The sequence below is a fragment of the Puntigrus tetrazona genome, chromosome 16 (genome assembly GCF_018831695.1).
Source record: "Puntigrus tetrazona isolate hp1 chromosome 16, ASM1883169v1, whole genome shotgun sequence".
Classification (NCBI taxonomy): domain Eukaryota; kingdom Metazoa; phylum Chordata; class Actinopteri; order Cypriniformes; family Cyprinidae; genus Puntigrus; species Puntigrus tetrazona.
In genome coordinates this window covers 13,545,531-13,564,396 of record NC_056714.1, presented here as the reverse complement: position 1 = coordinate 13,564,396, position 18,866 = coordinate 13,545,531, and the positions used below count along the sequence as shown (strand labels likewise).

The 18,866-nt window shown below is 40.0% G+C and overlaps 3 protein-coding genes and 1 long non-coding RNA gene across 6 annotated transcripts; 3 read left to right on the top strand and 1 right to left on the bottom strand.

Moving 5' to 3' along the window:
• The first annotated feature begins 169 nt into the window (after positions 1-169).
• Positions 170-8,147, top strand: znf628 (zinc finger protein 628). 2 transcript variants are annotated; one of them, XM_043261487.1, is made up of 7 exons: positions 170-478; positions 1,711-2,257; positions 2,423-2,495; positions 2,865-3,938; positions 4,023-4,365; positions 4,598-4,752; positions 5,217-8,147. In XM_043261487.1, exons 2-7 carry the CDS (start codon positions 1,884-1,886, stop codon positions 7,473-7,475), a joined length of 4,278 nt encoding a protein of 1,425 aa, XP_043117422.1. In that variant the 5' UTR covers positions 170-478; positions 1,711-1,883; the 3' UTR covers positions 7,476-8,147. The 2 variants fall into 2 exon arrangements, with proteins under 2 accessions (XP_043117422.1, XP_043117423.1); XM_043261488.1 differs by lacking the exon at positions 170-478 and adding an exon at positions 498-651.
• Positions 8,148-8,433: 286 nt separating this feature from the next.
• nat14 (N-acetyltransferase 14 (GCN5-related, putative)) lies at positions 8,434-11,857 on the top strand. Its single transcript, XM_043261974.1, has 3 exons — positions 8,434-8,614; positions 9,007-9,092; positions 9,739-11,857. The coding sequence occupies exons 2-3, from the start codon at positions 9,012-9,014 to the stop codon at positions 10,492-10,494; spliced, it is 837 nt and encodes a 278-aa protein (XP_043117909.1). The 5' UTR covers positions 8,434-8,614; positions 9,007-9,011; the 3' UTR covers positions 10,495-11,857.
• Positions 11,419-17,213, bottom strand: LOC122361042. Of its 2 annotated transcripts, none has more exons than XR_006252848.1 (2): positions 17,097-17,213; positions 11,419-17,010 (listed from the first exon to the last, which is right to left on the bottom strand). It is a non-coding gene; the product is annotated as an uncharacterized LOC122361042 (long non-coding RNA). The 2 variants fall into 2 exon arrangements; XR_006252849.1 differs by having other exon boundaries at positions 17,103-17,200.
• aicda (activation-induced cytidine deaminase) lies at positions 16,085-18,117 on the top strand. The gene is made up of 5 exons (XM_043261975.1): positions 16,085-16,150; positions 16,858-17,023; positions 17,140-17,419; positions 17,506-17,621; positions 17,886-18,117. Exons 1-5 carry the CDS (start codon positions 16,131-16,133, stop codon positions 17,946-17,948), a joined length of 645 nt encoding a protein of 214 aa, XP_043117910.1. The 5' UTR covers positions 16,085-16,130; the 3' UTR covers positions 17,949-18,117.
• The last annotated feature ends 749 nt before the right edge of the window (positions 18,118-18,866 follow it).

The following is an 18,866-nucleotide window of genomic DNA, read 5'->3' as shown; positions in this document are numbered from 1 at the left end:
TATCTAAGAAGAGATATTCGCATAATAAGCTAATTAGTTTATTCCGCGTGGGTGTTAAACAAAACCACCGGCAGTCTATACATAATTTAATAAAAAGTTCGTTTCAGTATTTTTTCTTGACCAATGAGACGAGCCAACAGGGGACGAGAGCGGACCAATAGCCGCTGACTTTACTGAGAGGCGGTCACAGACGGGCGACTGCTGGTTAGTTTGTGCTCTAGATTATTGTTAAGGTTGTGTGGACTATCACTGCGGAGTTCGGCCTTATATCATTACATGAAAAACAGCTATTTGTCAGCAATTATCCAGGGGGATAACACATGCATATAATAATGCACTTATTCCGACAAATATTGTGACGCTTGAGGAACGAAGACAAGGCTGGGATGGATCCGAGAAGGCCGGCTCGAGACAGCGCAAATAAATCAACAAACAGGCGATAAAACGACTCACTGTCGATTTGTTTAGAAATTGAGTGGTGAGTACGTTTTGGCCACTTGAAGCCGTTTATCTCCATTTTGTGTTTTGTTTTTTTTTCCATTTCCCTGGGACAAGAAGGCAGGAACACACAGATAGATAACTGGTGAGGGCGGGGGAGTGAAGCAGGAGGAGGAGGATCTTTAAAGGGGAAGGTGGATCAACACTCAAATGGTTTGTTTACTATTGAGATACATTGAGGATCTTCGGAATTATTCGTGGAAGGAATTCTTGCAAAATACCATGCAGTCTTGTTTGAAAGCTTTCTAATTTCAATGGCAGCCTGTTAGCTAATGTAATATTTTGTTTGGCACAGATCATATTCCTAGCATAACATCTTGGAAGTTGAATATTTGAAAATTAATTTTAGAATGTTTCAGCATTTAGACACTCCACGAGAACATTTGAAAGTCTGTGCAAAGAAGTTGAAATGTATTAATATTACCATGAGCTACATTCTGTAGTTGTATTCATGGTTTTTAAGTATGAGAAAATGATACTGATCTGCATAGTTTGTGTCTTCATTGAAACTGATTTGGAGAAATGAATATCATTGGTCACAAATCAGTCGTCAGCAATAAATGGGTGCCGTTGGAAGTCCAAATAGCTGATAAAAACATCACAATAATTCACAAATAAATGCACACAATGTTTTTAACTTCATATCTCTGCCTTCGGCTATAATATGATCGTATTTCTTTCTGCAGTAAAAATGTTGTCTTGTCTGAATCAAGAGAGAAATATGCAAAGATCAAGTATTGTTTTTTATGTGAGATGATAACGGGATGGATTTATGGATTATGGACTAGTATGTAAAATGCCTTAATGTATTTGTTTTTGGTTTTTTTTACAAAATTGAAACGTTGCTCCACAACACATTATTTGATGGACTGGAGTCATTTGGATTATTATGATGTTTTTATCAGCTGTTTCAATTCTCATCCTCAAAAGTGTCTCCTAATCCCATCCAATGAAGAAACAAACTCGTCTAGGCTTACATCTGGGATGACCCAAGGACCTATGAGATAGGACCTATCTTTTTTTAACCTTTATATGCATGATTATATGGTAGTTGCATCTTATTGTTTGCTTTCCCCAGCACCAGAAAATAAATTTCACCACACCAGTTGAGAATCATTGTTATATCTTAAATGATTTTTATTTGTATTTTATGATAATTTATTTGTAATTGTAGCCTGAATCATAAAAAAATGTTTAAATGTGTTATTACAGCTCTACCGACGAATAAGGGAGACATTCTGCATCGGAAAATATTATCTGACTGAAATCTTCTAAGAACTTGCCCAATCTCTACTAAACACACGCCATGGCTGCCATAATTATAGCAAAACTACAAAACGACTGAGATTCCTTCACTACAGCCCAACTTTTTCACACCAGTTGTGATGGCTAACACTGTCGCTACTCTGGTGGTCCAGACCGAACTCTTACCTTCTCAGACACCCTCCGCCCTCTCTCCCTTTCCTTCCCTGCTCCCTTCCGTAGAGGATGGAGAAGAGGATGGAGAGAAGGGAGAAGAAGAGGACAAACAGTCAGGAACAGTTGGGCTCACAGGTGACATTGTGACATCATCAACACCCCCTGCAACGGTAGCTCAAAACCCAGAGCATCCATTCCAGTGTTTGGATTGTGGCAAGAGTTTTAAGTGGTCATCCAGATTGGCACATCATCAGAGAAGCCACAATAATGAGAGGCCATATCGCTGTAACCTTTGCCCTAAGGCCTTTAAGGGCTCATCTGCCCTTCTGTACCACCAGAGGTGAGAGGTCAATTGATTCTGCATATCATAGATTTTGATTCAGCATCACACAGCACTGAATATTGTATAATTTATAAAGATGTGATTCTGTGGGGACTGCTTTTGTTCTTTTACTTGCTGTTCACCACAAGTTCCTCGATAAAATTGGTTTACATGTTGTTTAAGGTCTCATTCTGGAGAGAAGCCGTATAAGTGTGATGACTGTGGTAAAGCATTCAAACGCTCTTCTCTTCTGCAGGTGAGCCATTCCCATCTTTATGATCCAGATTCAGATTTAAGACCCTTCATAGGAATTCCACCTCAAATGAAATGAAGTGATCTATTATCAAATGTATTCATTAAAATAAAATACATGAAATATATTTTTCTATTTGTCAAAAAGTTGACATATTTAAAATGTTTATTTAATTCCAGTGGTAAATGGTATTAAAAAAACATTTAGAATGCTCAAAGGAACAGGGTTTATTAAAAATAAATTAATAATAATGTAAAAGTCTTTGTTGTTGCTTTTGATCCATTCAGTGTGGGCTTACTGAATAAAAGTAGCAATTTCTTTGCAAAAAATATTTTTCTCTTCACCTACTATCTCAATGGTTTATCCATCCAGATACATCGGAGTGTGCATACAGGCCTTCGTACTTTCCAGTGCTCCTACTGCCCTTTGACCTTCAAATGGAGTTCACACTACCAGTATCACCTCCGCCAGCATACCGGTGAATGTCCGTACCCATGTGACAGCTGCTCCAAAGCCTTCAAAAACTCAAGCAGCCTGCGTCGTCATAAGAATGTACACCTGGGCTTCAAGCCTTACGTCTGTGACGTCTGCAATAAAGCCTTCAGTCAGTCCACTAATTTGCGTCAGCACATGCGCATACACACAGGCGAACGCCCTTATGTCTGTGGGGACTGTGGGCGCAGCTTCACACATTCATCCAACTTGGCGCTGCATCGCATCTCTCACATAGAAGGAAAGGGAAGAAGTGCTGGGAAGGTTGGAGGGGCTGATTCAGGGTCAGCAGCTCGAGAGATGGAGGTGGTGTTGACAGAGGACTTGAACACTGTTGGGATGAGTATTTCTGAAATGGTAGGGCTCGTTGGTGGACAGGAGGGAGGGGTTGGACAGGTGTTCCTGTCTCACAATACGTCCTCGCCTGCTACCTCAGGTACAGCCAATCAGAACATCCTACCACAGCTGACGCTCACACCCACTTCCTCCACTGTCACAGGCTCAGAGCATATCCACATGAGCAAGAATGACACAGGTGCTAGTGTCTTGCTGTTTAGCTGTGGCAGTTGTAATGAGACCTTTTCAACACAGAGTCACCTTGAGGAGCATCAAACTCTGCATCTAGATAGCCTTGGCCCAGCAGGTGGTGGAGGGCTTGCTACAGAAAATAGCACAGGGGTTGATGGAGGTGGAGTGTCACTGGTGGGGGCTACACCATTGTTGGCAGACTTTGAAGAGGTTGTTGAAACCACCACAGTTGCAGATAGTGGGCAGGCGGCTGAGTTACTTGGTCTGGATGCCGTTAGAAATGAGTCTGGGCAGGCACAGTATGATCTTCTGCAGACCTTTACTGCATCTGTGAATCAGATGCCCACTGCACAAGCTACAACAGAATGCGTCTACTGTGGGAAGAGTTTCAAAACCAGCAATGGACTGACCAGACATGTGGCTCAGGTGAGACCAAGAAACTGTTCTGGTGGATAGATAGAGCATTTTAAGGACCAAACCTCCATTTCTCATTGTCTCTTTCTTTTTAAGGCCCATCCTCTTGCTCTATCCGAGTCGCGTTCTCAGTTCAACTGCTCGGCCTGTGACCGCTCCTTCCCTCTGCTCTCCTCTCTGCTCAACCACCAGCACTCTCACACTCCTGAGCAGAGGCTGCTTGCTGAGGCAGAGGCAGAAGCAGAGATCGTCTGCCCCTCTCTCTCACTGCCCCTACCCTCCTTAAAGAGAGATGGAGAAGATGGAGAGAGGGAGATCCATGTCAGTCTAATTGCTGTTACTGAGGAGGGAGAGAGACGAACTGTAAAGCCATCTGCCAAAGCATCAGGAAAAGGAGCTAGGAGAGGTGGAAGCAGCAAGACGTCTGCAACAAATAACGGTAAGGGAGTGCTGCAGTGGATGCACAATGATTTGTTTGTTCAAAATCTGGCATCTCTGATTGTAAGGTTTCATTATTTAGATTTATCATACTATGCTATTTATTTTAAAGATTTTGAAGACCTTACATGGTATAATAAATACCCATTTAATACATGAGATGTGTGCACAGAGTAGAGAGCAGAACTCTCATATTCATCTCACGGCTGGATCTGTGTTTTTGTTCTCTACAGAGAGGCCATATCGATGCTCTGAATGTGGGAAGTCATTCAAAGGTTCATCAGGACTTAGGTACCACATGAGAGACCACACTGGGGAGAGACCGTATCGATGCACAGAGTGTGGCAAAAGCTTCAAAAGGTCCTCACTGCTCTCCATACACCAAAGGGTAAATAGATGATCTTGTCAAATTGACATATTTTGGTTTGTTTTTGCATAATTGCAGTATTAAAAAAACTGACTTATGTAATACAGTGATGTAATGTATTAATTTAATGATAGAAATTGTTAATTTTATGTTTTTTAATAATATTTCTGGGTTGATCCAGTTGATATGTTTAGCTCACCGATTTGAACTGTCACAGCAGTTAACAACACACTAAAGGAAAGCTTACCAGTGACTTGTATTTCAGTTTCTATCTCACATAAAGTAATGTAGCGCATGATTTTTATACATTACACTAATAATACTTATATTAAGTTTTATGGTTCTTTTATACATGGAGAATGGCCTAAGCAGCTTTGTTTACGAAAAACTAAATATTAATATTTGTAATTTTACCATTTTAATCCTTAATTTTGTTCATGTTTTCGAAATTAAAATATCTTGAAAACTGTTCTCAACCCATCTAGGTCCACACAGGTGTGCGGGCTTTTCAGTGCCCCTACTGTCCACTGACCTTTAAGTGGAGCTCACACTATCAGTACCATCTTCGCCAGCACACCGGTGAGCGGCCATATGTATGTCAGGAATGTGGCAAGTCTTTCAAGAACACCAGCTGTCTCCGTCGCCACAGTCAGCTCCATTCTGGCCTACGTCCACACGCTTGCTCTGTGTGCGGTAAGGCTTTCTCTCAGACCTCCAACCTCAAACAGCACGAACGGACACACTCTGGAGAAAGGCCCTTTCAGTGCTCCCAGTGCCACAAGAGCTTCACCCACTCATCCAATCTGCAGCTGCACCTACGCACGCACTCCTCACGCAAGGACTTCAAGTGCCAACACTGCGGAAAAGAGTTTGTCATGCTCTCCTACCTGCAGAGGCATTTGAGAACTCACAGTTCTGGGGGTGCAGTGGCGTGTACGAAGGAAGGAGGAAAGGTGGCTAAAGGTAGTGGTGCTTCAGAGACAGCAACGCTAAATTTAAACTTGAATGTACCTGGAGGGCTTACCTCCTTGTTTCCCACAGATGGCAATTCCACATTGATTCTTTCACCCCCAAATCTTGACATACCCCCAAACACATCCCAGAATTATTTTATGATCCAGACAACTTCAGGGTTGCAACTGATCCCATTATCCAATCCCACGCCAACACAGCCTCTCCCTCTCCCTCCTCCTCCACCCCCTCCTCCCCCACCACCTCCACAGACACAGAATTTCCTGCTTCTTCAGTGCCAGTCCAATAATGGAAACCAGCCTAGTCTTATCCTGGTTCCCACAGCGTCCAGTACAAACACTCTTCCCACCTCTTCAGAACCACAGACCCTCCCCTTGGTGCAGACCATTCCGGCAATGCCCCAAGTTCTGGCAGCACCCCAAACTCAAATCCAGCAATTTCAACCTGTTCAGACACAGCAGAGATTTATTTTAACTAATAATAATGCTCCCCTCATTACTGCCCAGCCTCAAAGCACATCGACGGTTACCCGTCCCATTTTAGGCAGCCTCGGCCGTAGTCGGAAAGGAGGAACCAGGCGTGGACGGAAGCCTAAAGCTGCTACCCAAAAATCCCCCACTACAGTTCAGACCACACCAGTTAAGCAAGCGTTAATGCTATCAGCTGCAACTTCCACATCTACCACAATATCCAGTGCCACTTCTGCTGCTTCTTCAAAGACGGTGTTCCCAAGGCTTAATGCTCATGATCCTCCTACTGTGTCACCTGTCAGCACTAGCCAAGTACCTGGAAGCTCTTCGGCTCCTGTAGTTAGCATTATGTCATTGATGCCAAACTCCACACTAACAAACAGTTCCTCAATGTTGAGCAGTGATCCTGAGAGTGTACCAGTCGAAGAAAAAGCTGTCGAAGAAATCTCAAGGGAGCACTTTGTTCTGTGCCTGAAGAAAGAAATAGAGAATGGAGCACAGGGCGATGGGATGGAGGTAAAGGTGGAGATGGAGGGAGGGAACGATGCAAGGCAGTCTTATGTATTACAGATTGAAGGTGAGGGCCAGCAAGAAGAGGAAGGGAATAGTGAGGGAGGAGAGAAGTCATATGTGCTCCGATTTCAGACAGAGGGAGAATGTGAAGGAGATGCAGGAAAAGAGAAAACAGAAATGGTCTCTCTTAACTTACTCCAAGAGTGGACTGGGCAGAGTGAAGGGCATGGAACTGCAGATGCTGAGGGCAGAGTTGAAGTAGAAAAGTCCTTTGTGCTTCATTTCCAAACAGAGCCTCAGAGTGAGGAGGACATTCAGCCAAACTCAGGCTTCATAGGAGGCCCAGGTGAGGATCTCGGCCTTTCTTGCCATCCGGGACAAGCCTTGGTGCCTCTGGAAGGACAGGATGTGGTATTTGAGCTTGGTGATGAGACAAAAATAGATGGAAGCACAGGACCAGGGGACAGTGTTCAAATGATTGCACTAATAGAAGGTGAGGGCAATGGTTCTGAGTCAAGAGGCAGTTTTAAAGGTGCTGTTGGGGCGAACTCTGGGCAAATGGAGGGAATCTTTCAGTTGGAGGGGGGAGAAGGCATTGTTATAATTGAAGTTAGCACCAGCAGTTTGAGAGAGGGTGGAATAGAGGCAGCTGATGTAGGACATACTTTAGCCCAAGGAACTGAGGAAAGACAAGCTAATGATGCACAAGAGGAGGTAATGTCAGATGAGTCAAAACTTGTTGATGCTGAGAGCATATCATCGTCAGAGATGGGACTGATTGGAACTTAGGGTTAAGTATGGGGAACTCTAATAGTTAATCTGACTGGCTTTAACACAAATCGCACCTCATGACATGTTTCAAATGCAAAATGGCACTTTTTTTTACCACATATTCAGACTGAATTAATTTCAAGTAATGGTTCTCTTATTCTAAAGTGTTCCTTTTGGACTGTTATTACTGTTTTTCTTAGAGATTTGGAAGCTGACAACACCATTGTAGCTATAGGACCAACACAGGACCTATGTTGAGTCTCACATAAATCATTAGAGACCTGTTTGCTCCACACATAGACATCCTTAGAACACCACAGTGTCTTCTCCCTAAGCTGTTGCCCCCACCCCCATGACTGTACTTTGTGGGGATAAAGCATATTGCTTGTAGTTACAGTTGTTCACCTGGCCCCTACGGGGAGCTATTTCACAAACCACAATCATTTGAATACAGCCCAGCCAAAAAGCCTGGTTTCTAAATGAAGGAAGTCCCTGGTGCTCTTTCACATCCAGGGTGCACTGAAAAGAGAATTTATAAACTAATATGAAATATGAACTATATTCAGCTATGCTGTCATGTTGACAGTGACTGTACAAAGTGAACTTTTGTAAATATGTCTACTGTTTGATTTCATTCTTAATATTGGTACTAGATGACAATTACCAATAAAATAGATATGAATGTCTGTATTTGTGTTTGATCTTTTATTTTTCTCTGAGCTTAAAATATACATTCATTTTACTTCATGTGTAACATTTTTGTTAAGATTTCAAAACGGTTAATACTTCGATTTTAAATTGCTGCAAAACTTTTTACAGATTTTACAAATCATTTTAATAAGCTCTGTTATATTTTGGACATTTATTCTTAAAATATACGTTTAACGCGCACATACGTCAAGGCACACATGCGTCAAATCCATACTGGGCGCATGCGCTTTAGCGTTGAACGTTAAACCGCTTTGTGCGCATTTAGTCTACGCAGTTTGCGCAGTTTCGTATTCCCGGTTGAGGATTGGTTGAAACTGGATTCCATGCGGGAAACAACGCTGAATCCTTAGGTCCCTCAAATACTGCAAGCAAGTTACATCGGTTACAGAGGGGGACATTTTTGCATTACCTTGCTCTTAAAGCACTCGCGGCTTTTTTAATATTGGGTAAGTAGGTCACGCATGCTCTATATGTTAGAGCCGTGCTTTAAAGAAGGCGGTGTTTACCATATAAGGGATTAAAAAAGCCTAGAGGCAGAGCAAGCTAACGGTACAGCATGCTACTAAAATGCCTCTTGAACAGCTGCTCGGTCAGAAAGGCGTAATATTAGACTAGCCATGAGTGTTTGGAGACGTAATGCATGTGTTTGAAATGCAGTGCAATCGTACATAAACCACAAGTCTATCACGTTAAACGTGTCCTTATTTGTATGTATCCCTCATAGAATTTACTGTTGCCTCTGCTGTGAAAAATAAAATAAAAAAATCGAGTAAATTCAGGTATATTCGTTGAATGTTTATATTTTTGCTTTAACCTATTTTGACAATGTCTCTCTTAGGTAAAATGGTTAGATTGGACCTTGGTGATGTACTTCTGCGCAGGATGCAGGAGAAGGACATTGAAGCTGTAAAGGCTCTCATCAAGGTGCGATTCAACATTATAATGAGATAGTAATTAATCCTGCCATAACAAATGTAAATTAAAAGCTATTTAAACACTTTGATATATACTTGGACACCTAAATATAAAAATTGTATTTGTTTACCTGCTTGTGACCATTACCTGACATCAGAGAGACTGTAAACATGCAAACGTGTTATTTAATGGGGGAAATTTCAACTACTTTGAATATATTTCAACAAATATTTTATTTAAAGGAGTGGCAAAAGTGTTGGGAATCCCTGCGTGAAACATTAATGAACATAAAAACAACACACACAAAGTCTTCCAGCTTTTTTATATTTCTGTCCAATAAATTATAACAGTTTACTGCCATTGTGTGAATAATATGTAATCCATAAAAAGTTACAAACATTTTAAAATGAAATAAGATAAAACAACAAGTACAACATTTTTTGGGGGATCTGATTATGCAATCCAGATTACATGTAATCAGTTACTAACCAGCACTGTGTGTGTGTGTATAAGCTTCAGTCCACTATCATTGCAGAAATACCATACAGTCTCAAAGAACCGGACAAATAGAAACGACTAGGAGGTACACTAACATTGAAGTTTGTTGAGGAATTGTTCACTTTGCGGTCTTCTCTTATTGTATCTTTGTTTGCAGGAGGGATGTGAGGGAACGGAGAACCGCCTGATTCTTTACCTTCTGACTCGTCCTCTCGCTCTCCTCATGCTTGCCATCCTCTCCTCCATCCTCCGCTGTGTACTGCACTCTTTTATCTTGGCCTTGGTCAGTCCCGTCTTCATCTTCATCATCTACCTCAAACTCACCATACCACGGTCGGTGGGCATCTTGGGCTCCAGCAGGCCATACTGGGACTACATGGGCAGCAGTTACCAAGCGGACACCGAGCCAGATCTACCCAATCCTCACTCTGGCAGAGCCAGACTGGAGAAAACCAGACGGCGTAAAAAACCCAAAGAAAAGGACAAGACGCACGAGAGAGAACAGGTGGATGAGGATGAGCTGAAGGAGAGAGCGAAGGTTGCTGGCGAGGTGTGGGTGGCGGACTCTGATGGGGAGGTTATGGGATGCGTGGCCAGAGATGGTTGGAGTCGGGACGGTGTATGTAGGATCTGCAGGCTGGTGGTCCAGAGCTGGTACCGCAGAGAGGGACTGGGCAGACTGCTGGTGCAGGGACTGGAGTCCAGAACAAAGCAGGGTGGCATACAGCGGGTCTATGCCCATGTGCCCATTCCATCCAAAGTGGGAGAAGCTTTCTTCAGGAGGCTGGGTTATCGTCTGCAGGGCGAGACTGAAGGGACTACTGGAGAGGAGGAGGAGGAGGATGATTATGAAGAGCCAGAGAAGGGTTGGTTGGGTTTCCCTTTAACTAAAGTCTTTGTTAAGGATCTGTAAATCTCACTGAAACGGGAACGAGCAAAGCAACGCGTAATTTAAGGAGTTACACATTATGGTCAATAAACTTGCAGTGTAATGTAACCACAAAAATAACTTTTTACATTTAAACAAAAAAAACAAATAAGTCAAATTGAAGCTAATGGTGAGGCAGCCAGTAGGACAAAAATAGGGGCCGGTGTTTGGATTTAAGTAAAATATGTAAAGCAAATAATTTTGTTAAAAATTAAAAATTGTTATAAAACTGTTAAAAATTGTGAATGAGTTATGAAACTGTTTAAATACTCATTTTACAGGCATTAATAGTTTATGGAATAGGCCTGGGCAATATATATATAAAATGCACAATATCACATTCAGTATCATAAATATTCACCTGCATAGCTTGTCAGTGATCTCCAATCTCCGACTCTGTGTATTAACTGCCTCTTTATTTGAAAACAGGTGATGGAGATTTGCTACTAATCAAAGAACCAACTTAACTGACGAGATGCGCATGAAAATATTCTGCAATATATTGTCCAGCCCTATTATTGAGTGATATTGCCATGAATTTGTGAAATTAAGCATACCTAGTATACAGTGGTGGGAATAATAATTTGTACTGCTTATAATTATTATTACAAATAATTTAGTACAAGCCACCGCTGATACTTATTAAATAATTTCATCAAACTTAAAATCATGTTAACAGGCATATTGTATACGTCTTGTGGCATTACTATTGAAACGGTGAGTGTTTTGCCATTGGCTCCACTGTAAGTTACCTATTTGTGCTTTTTAATGAAATGAATTGTAGGTACAGATATTTTTATGAATTGTGGTGCATATCCAAGTGTAACTTATCAAAAACTAAAATCAAAATGTTCTTTTTGAATAGGATTAGTTCACAATTATATCCATAACATTTAGTGGATCATGTAATGCCGACTTGAACCTTGAATATTCCCTCTATGCTTAGTTTCAGATTTATAAATGGATTTGTTAATTTTCACATCATCCCAGTGAATCACTAACATCAGGAACCTCTCTCAGAATAGATCAAAATCATCTAAAATCAATTCCGCTGTTGATTATAAGAGCTTTTTAATGTTTGTGAACGTTACAGAAATCATCCCTGTGTTGCAAAGCCTGAGCCTGAAAGGACAATCAGTCATATGATTTATTGTTTATAGAATGGATTGATCTTTTGTTTTTGGACAAAGATAGTGATTTACGTTTGTTTACCTTATTTATTCACCTTATTTATTATGTTGTATTTATGAGTGAATTTGAGGGTTTCTGTGCAAACATTTTGTACGTTTCATTAGACTGCTAATGAATATGCTTTTTTTAATGTACAAATAAAAGTTTTGTCTCTCAAGTTTCTCATTCCATTCTCTTTTAATTAAGCTCAAAGTAGTGAATGAAAACCTTTGTGTCTTTTTAATGTGTTTCTACCAAGCAAGGGTACCTCTTTTGCTGCTTCACTGATCTTTCCGTACCAATATATCTGTGGTTTTGCTGCAGTGAAATGCTCTGATAGATTTTACCAGAAGCAAACACAGGAACAACAGTATGTAAAGTCATTGCCAATTGAGTTCAATCTCTCATATCCAGCCCTTTTGCTTTAAATTTGATGCAAAAGCCACTGCAAGTACAGTTAATTCCCGCATGCTGCTCTAAATGTGTGTGGGTGGATACAGTTTGGTGACGCTGAGTGTATCTGAAACTAAGAGCTGCTCATTCTGTGTGGTTAGCTTAAAGCACCAGCTATACCTTAACCACTCACACTACTACCCAACAGCACCTTAGTCAGTCATTCACCACCGGATGTTTATACAGTTCGCTGTGTGGTCGGGTTGATGCTCACCTGCAACAGAAAGCTGCACAGTCATGTTTAAGGCTTTCACTGCTTTTGCTTTCCTAAAATTCTGTCATTTACTCTACTTGTTTCTTGTAATGTTACGCCCCTTACTATAATGTGATGCTGCGTCCCTGCACTATGACACCAAAACAATAAAACAAATTACAAAAGAGCCATTTGTTGTATCCAGTGGGGACATAATTCCTAATTATAATGACTTGGTCTGACATGTACTGTCTTTTTATGCTTCGAGTTGCATCGTGCCTTGTAAACGTAACACAATGTCTGTATTTGTGATTAGAGAAACGACAAACAACAAGCATTACTCAACACTGCCCAAAACTCGTGTTTGAATAGCAAGTAGCAGATTCTTTTTATAAGAAAACGTAACTTACTTGAAGGTTATGAGTCAGAAGCACCATACAGTCCTTGCAGAGTTAGAATTGCGCCGCTTTATAGTCTCACATCCAGCATAGACTGCTCTTCAGGATTTTCGAAATCAGTCCTCTGTAAATGCACAGTGTTGTGAATGCAGCTCGACCATCGATTTCTAGTTGTGTCCTCTTTTGGAAGCACAAACAAAGTAGTTCCACTTTCACAATGACACATAGCATCTCCTGAACATGGCACCCGCAGCAACATTTTTCGAAATATCTTCTTTTGTTTTCAACAGGTTTGGAACAACTGAGGGTGAATACAGAACTGATGACAGAACTTTCATTTTGTGCTTTCCCTTTACACGTTTACACGTTGTGAAATATTGTCATTAATCACTTACTTAATCAACTACCCCATGTTTTTCCAAACCCGTAAGAGCTTTGTTTGTCTTCAGAACACAATTTGAGATATTCTGAATATAAACTAGGAGGCTTGTGACTATCCTATTGACTGCCAAACAATTGCCACTGTCAAGGCGCAGAAAAGTATCGTCTGAATGCTCCATCTGTCATCACTGGTTCAACCGCAATGCTATGAAGCTACAAGAATAGTTTTTGTACGGAAAGAAAATGTTTTTTTTTTTTTTTGGTTGGAGTAACACTTTCATTTAATAATTACTAAAATACACTAGTTACAACCAATCTTAGTCAATACATCAAAACAAAAGCACTTAAAAGAATGACACAATATTAAGTAAAAATATTTGTACTTTTAAATAAAAATAAGTGCAATTAAGTATGTTAAGAAACAGTCAAGTGTACTCTCTTTAACTACATTTAAATGTCCTTTTATATTGTTATTTTTATAGCTTAAATTTCAGTTTCTTTAAATATACTTTGTTTTGAAGGATATTGCAGGTACACATTTAATAGAATTAAGCTCATTTCTTTTTCACAAGGGTTTATCTACAGTCTGGGACTTTACCTAAATCAAAAGAGATAAAACTAATATGAGCTTTCAAGTAATAAATATGTAAGGCCTGTTGTACTCATTTTACTGGTTTTGATATAACTTTCACGTAAGCAGTATTGTGCATATCTAGGTTTAAATCCAGTTTCAGGATGATTTGAATGATCACGTTTTAAAAGACCTCTTCAGTGTACTCACATTGAGATACAAAAATGAGTCCACAGCTAGAAGAAGCCGTAACTCTGTTTTTTCTTTAGACATGCACACTTTGTCATGCACACGCACAACTTTAATGTAAAAACCTGTTTTAGTACCAGCCACTAAGTTTTCATGGGCTGCAATTGTGTTAGTCAACTAATGAGCACAATTACTTCATCTTTCCTTTTGGTAGCTTTTGCAAGTCATAGCGGCGGGTTTGTTGTGGAGGAGCTTTTGTTATAATGTACAGAGCTGCTAAGGCAATTGAACACCTGCTACTATAGCCCCCTAACCGATGTGTAACTATTATTGTCGCCAGGAAACAGATGTGAGTTCATGACTCTGGAAAGTAAGTGTGTTTGGAGTTGTGGTTGATTTTGTCTGCACGATGGGCTACTTTGTGTGTGTGTGTGTGTGAGTTTGAACATGTAGGTGGGTGTGTTTCGGAAAATTTGACTTGGCGTTTCCGGCCATGATTCGATTCATTTGTTGTGTCACAATATGGTGGTCTTCATTGCCCACCCTAACCAAGAAACAAAGGAAAGTGGGCTTTGGGTCACCTGTGAGAACCAAATGTTAAAAAGTTCTATCACCGTTTACTCAACCCTCATGATGTTCTTTCTTCTAAGGAAGACAAAAGGAGATATTTTGAAGAATGTTTTAACTGTTTTAGAGGTTCTTTTATATATTATTTATATATGTTTCCATTGAGAACCTTTAACATCCATAGAACCTTTCCACTGAACAAGGTTTTTCATTGTTAAAAGGTTCTTAAGATTTTTTAAATATTTCTCACACTAAGAAAACAATTATATTGGTATCTTTTTACTAAATAGTTTTTTGAAGAACCTTTTTGGATCCTTTGTTCCCTTTTGGAGCAACATAATATTGGAATATTCAAAATATATTTTTTTGTGTTCCACAGAAGATAAAAAGTCATACATGTTTGGAGCGATGTAAAGGTAAAAAATTTTTTTTTTTTGCGAACTGGCTATTTATAATGATTAGTGTCACGAGTTGATATCAATATGTTTGTCTTAGACAAAAGTATTTTTCTTGATAACACGCATCAAAACAAATCATTAGCAGTTAAAAAACAAATCATGAGAATCAGCTTTAATGGGAGCAGGACCTACAGTATATTCTTTTCTCTGTTTTCCCATGTTATACACACATAGTGCATTGTGGTAAGACCTCAGAAAGACTTGTGGTCGGAAGGTAAATCATGGGAGCAGACAGATCTCTTCCAGATGTTCGAATTCAGACATACACACACATACACTTGAGAGGGAGCTCATTGGGGAGCGGTGATTTCCCTGGCCGCAGAGTGCATGAGAGGGTGAAGTCGAGTGACTGGAGACAGACAAACACACAGGATGCCAACTTTAAAGTCACCAGGAAACAGTTGACAGTTGCAGACAGCAACAAATTAACAAGCGTGCAGTAAATCCTAAAACAGGCAGATTCGCCGGTCCTTCTGGCTACCTGTGCGTTGGAGTGTGTGCTTCTGTGAGGGTTAAGTGGCTTTTTTGGAAAAACCCTCTGAGAAGGTACCTTCAGGGGTTGTGGCGACCTCCTATAGTAAAACAAGCCCCCCTCCCTCCTTTTTTATTCCCTGTGGGAAAAACTAAACAAGTGGAAAGGGTGCGGATGGAGAAAATCTGAGCAAGAGAGAGAAGGTATATGGGATTTTTTTTTTTGTGAAATTGTGTGGGAAAAATGAAGTGGAGGCTTCCTTGACTGGCTGCACGAGATCTGGAAATTTCCAACTGGCTTTGGTTATGCTGTTGGCAGCAATTTCTGACGCACATTCTGGAGCAAAAAGGTTAGAAAACACGTCAAACGCTCAAGAGACTAATATGCGGTTAGGACAAGGTCAAGTGCTATTGTATAAACTTGGAAAAGTAATACAGAGTTTAAAAATAGATAATAAATGCATGCAACCATTCATCCGTTATGCCATCCAATTCACAATCAGTCATGATTTACACTGTCTGTGCAACTGTAACTCTTTTACATATCTCTTTAAATATCACATGCGGGTTATTGAGCTGTATCGATGTTTAAATGCACCTCAGCCCTCCCAAGCAGGTTTGAAAACAATTGTCACCCAATCAGAGACCCTCTTTCCTGCAGCTTTACGAACATGTCATAGGTTTTCTATACCTCCCTCTTCCTCAAACCATTTTTAAACTCTCACTGACTTTCGCTAGACTAAATGAGTTAGCAAGTTTCGACTTTCGGAATGATCAGCAAGCTGGACAGGTAAGTGAAAACAAAACAAGTGATAGTGAGAGACAAGGGGGATTTTTTTGTCTGTTTAGGCAAAATTAAACGTACATCCACTAGAACTGATAACCATGCTTTATTAATTAATGAAGAAATCAATGCTTTGATGGCATTCAATTGATTCGCTTTAATGATGTGCAAGTGCACTGACCTGTTTATAGATTTTCTCCAGTTTCAGAAAGTGTAAATTGAAACTGATAGTTATTAGTCCGGGAATGACTTGATGCACGTCGCTCTAAGTCTATATTTAAATTCACATGGTTAAAACCAACTCTAAACTCAACCGACCACTGATGACTGCAGGTGTCAAAGTCGTGCTGAACAATGTGATCGCTATCGTCTACGTTGTAGACACAGCATAGACTTGCATTATTAAGCATTTTAGCAAATTAATTAATTAAAATTTGAGTTATATTTTAATTTTAAATAAAAAATGTTATTTTATTATTTTATTATACTGTATATTATAAGTAGCCGATTTGTTGTATTTGAGAGTACCCAGAACACATTTTTATATTAGCTTAATATTACAGTTTAGAAAATGTGTTGTGTTTTCTTTTGACTTAACTTCAGAGAATATGTTTGTTGTATTAAATACGTGTAGATTTTTTTTACCGTGTTTATTATCTTTTTTTAATGCCAAATGTATAAAATGAATAACAAAGTGTCATATTTTGATATAGTGTGCTCATGACCCAGAGGAAATTTATCTTCCATTATAAGAATGTGCGCTGGGCCCGAGGGAGACATGAGACATACCTTTGCTTTGTAGTAAAGAGACGCACCGGCCCTCAATCCCTCTCTTTTGACTTTGGGCACCTGCGCAATCGCTCCGGCTGCCACGTAGAGGTGAGGGAAAGATCAACTGATAATGGGAAAAGATGAACCATCAGGGTATTATCATAGAATAAAAAAAACTCACTCATACTCATTCTTTCTCCATCTGTAACTGTTTTCTCCTCAAGCTGCTCTTCCTACGTCACTTGGGTGCGTTGTGTCCGGGGCTGTGGGGCTCCAGTGTGGACGGTGCTGGAATGCGTTACGCAGTGACCTGGTTCTGCTCCTGGTCGCCCTGCTCTAAATGCGCTGATCAACTTGCCCACTTCCTGTCACAGACGCCCAATCTGCGTCTGAGAATCTTTGTGTCACGCCTTTACTTCTGTGACGATGAGGACAGCCGGGAGAGGGAAGGACTGCGACACCTGAAGAGGGCAGGAGTGCAGATCTCTGTCATGACTTATAAAGGTCAAGGGGGCGTGGTTAATATTTCGCACATGATGTGGCGAATTACATCACACTTGTCATTTAATAGATTCTGTTTTGTTTTATAGACTATTTCTACTGCTGGCAAACATTTGTTGCACGGAGGGAGAGGAGATTTAAAGCCTGGGATGGCCTTCACCAAAACTCTGTCCGACTCGTTCGAAAACTCAATCGGATCCTGCAGGTTACAAGTTTGCAATAATTTTAATGTGATTAACGCTAACTAAAAGACACCACAATGTGGCAACTTTAATATTTTACAACAAGAGCAATGACAAGTTTAGTCCTTTAAAAGGTGTTTAATGGTGTCCTTTAATTTTAGTCGATCTGCTTAATAGTAGCATTTGCGGTAGTAAAGCATGTGATGTATACATGTAAAGATTTTAATTAGGTCAAAGGTTATAGCATATTTGTCAGAGCTGAATCATTTTCTTTTATTTCACTTTAGCCCTGCGAGACTGAGGATCTGAGGGACGGTTTCGCTCTCCTCGGGCTATTACCACAAATATGAGATTCGCAAATCGATGAACACTGAGATATTAACTGAATGGGATGAAGAGAAACGGTGCTGTACGACCTGAGACTTGAATCTTTTGACTTGAATCTGATGTAATACTTGATTTAAATCTTGTACTGTATTGTATGTAGCATTAATGAGATTATGTTGGATGCCAAAATAAAAGCTGTCATTTAACAAACATTTTCAAAGTACTTTTGTGTGTGTGTGTGTGTGTGTGTGTGTGTGTGTGTTAAACCAATTTGATTCATAATTTTAACTTTCCCAGGGAAATGTATACACTACAGTTTAGTGACAATAAAAAAAAAAAAAATTATTTTAAGGAGAGATGTGTTCATTTGATCAAAAGCGCAAGCAAAGACAAAATGTATAAAGTTTAATCTACAACTATATGTGTAATACGGTATTTGCAATGTACATATCATAAAATGCATGTAAACACATTAATAATGTATTTAGTCATTTGTACCAGGGTTAGACCCACAGGAGGCCCTTGGCTAGGTTGATGAGTGAAGACGCATCCTAACATCCTAATTTGACCAAACTTGGTAAAGTCAGTGTTAGTTGTGAAATTTGTACATACAGCAGTTGTATACACAGAGTATACATCAAGTGCATTGTTGGGGCTCTGTGTTCTGTGTGCGTGGGACTCAGGAAGTGCATGATGTTTGTGCAATTCTGCCCACTCTTTCTCCGGTTTATTAACATTTCTTGTAAGTGAACCGTGACCCTATGCTGTTTAATGGGACATCCATTAAAAAAAAGAACCAGAACAGAAACCATCACATTAATTTTAATGGTGGCCACTACAAATACCATTACAAACATTACAAGCCGTCAACTTTTATTAGAACCTATAGAGTGTTTTGGTATATAGCCTTTAAGATTTATTGGTCTTATCAAGCCACCAAT

Coding starts and splice junctions, on each gene's coding strand:
- znf628 (XM_043261487.1), top strand. CDS start 1,884: ATGGCTAACACTGTCGCTACTCTGGTGGTCCAGACCGAACTCTTACCT. Junction 2,258..2,422: donor GCCCTTCTGTACCACCAGAG/GTGAGAGGTCAA, acceptor ATGTTGTTTAAG/GTCTCATTCTGGAGAGAAGC. Junction 4,753..5,216: donor TGCTCTCCATACACCAAAGG/GTAAATAGATGA, acceptor CAACCCATCTAG/GTCCACACAGGTGTGCGGGC.
- nat14 (XM_043261974.1), top strand. CDS start 9,012: ATGGTTAGATTGGACCTTGGTGATGTACTTCTGCGCAGGATGCAGGAG. Junction 9,093..9,738: donor CTGTAAAGGCTCTCATCAAG/GTGCGATTCAAC, acceptor CTTTGTTTGCAG/GAGGGATGTGAGGGAACGGA.
- aicda (XM_043261975.1), top strand. CDS start 16,131: ATGATCAGCAAGCTGGACAG. Junction 16,151..16,857: donor ATGATCAGCAAGCTGGACAG/GTAAGTGAAAAC, acceptor ATTTTGATATAG/TGTGCTCATGACCCAGAGGA. Junction 17,420..17,505: donor CTCTGTCATGACTTATAAAG/GTCAAGGGGGCG, acceptor TTTGTTTTATAG/ACTATTTCTACTGCTGGCAA.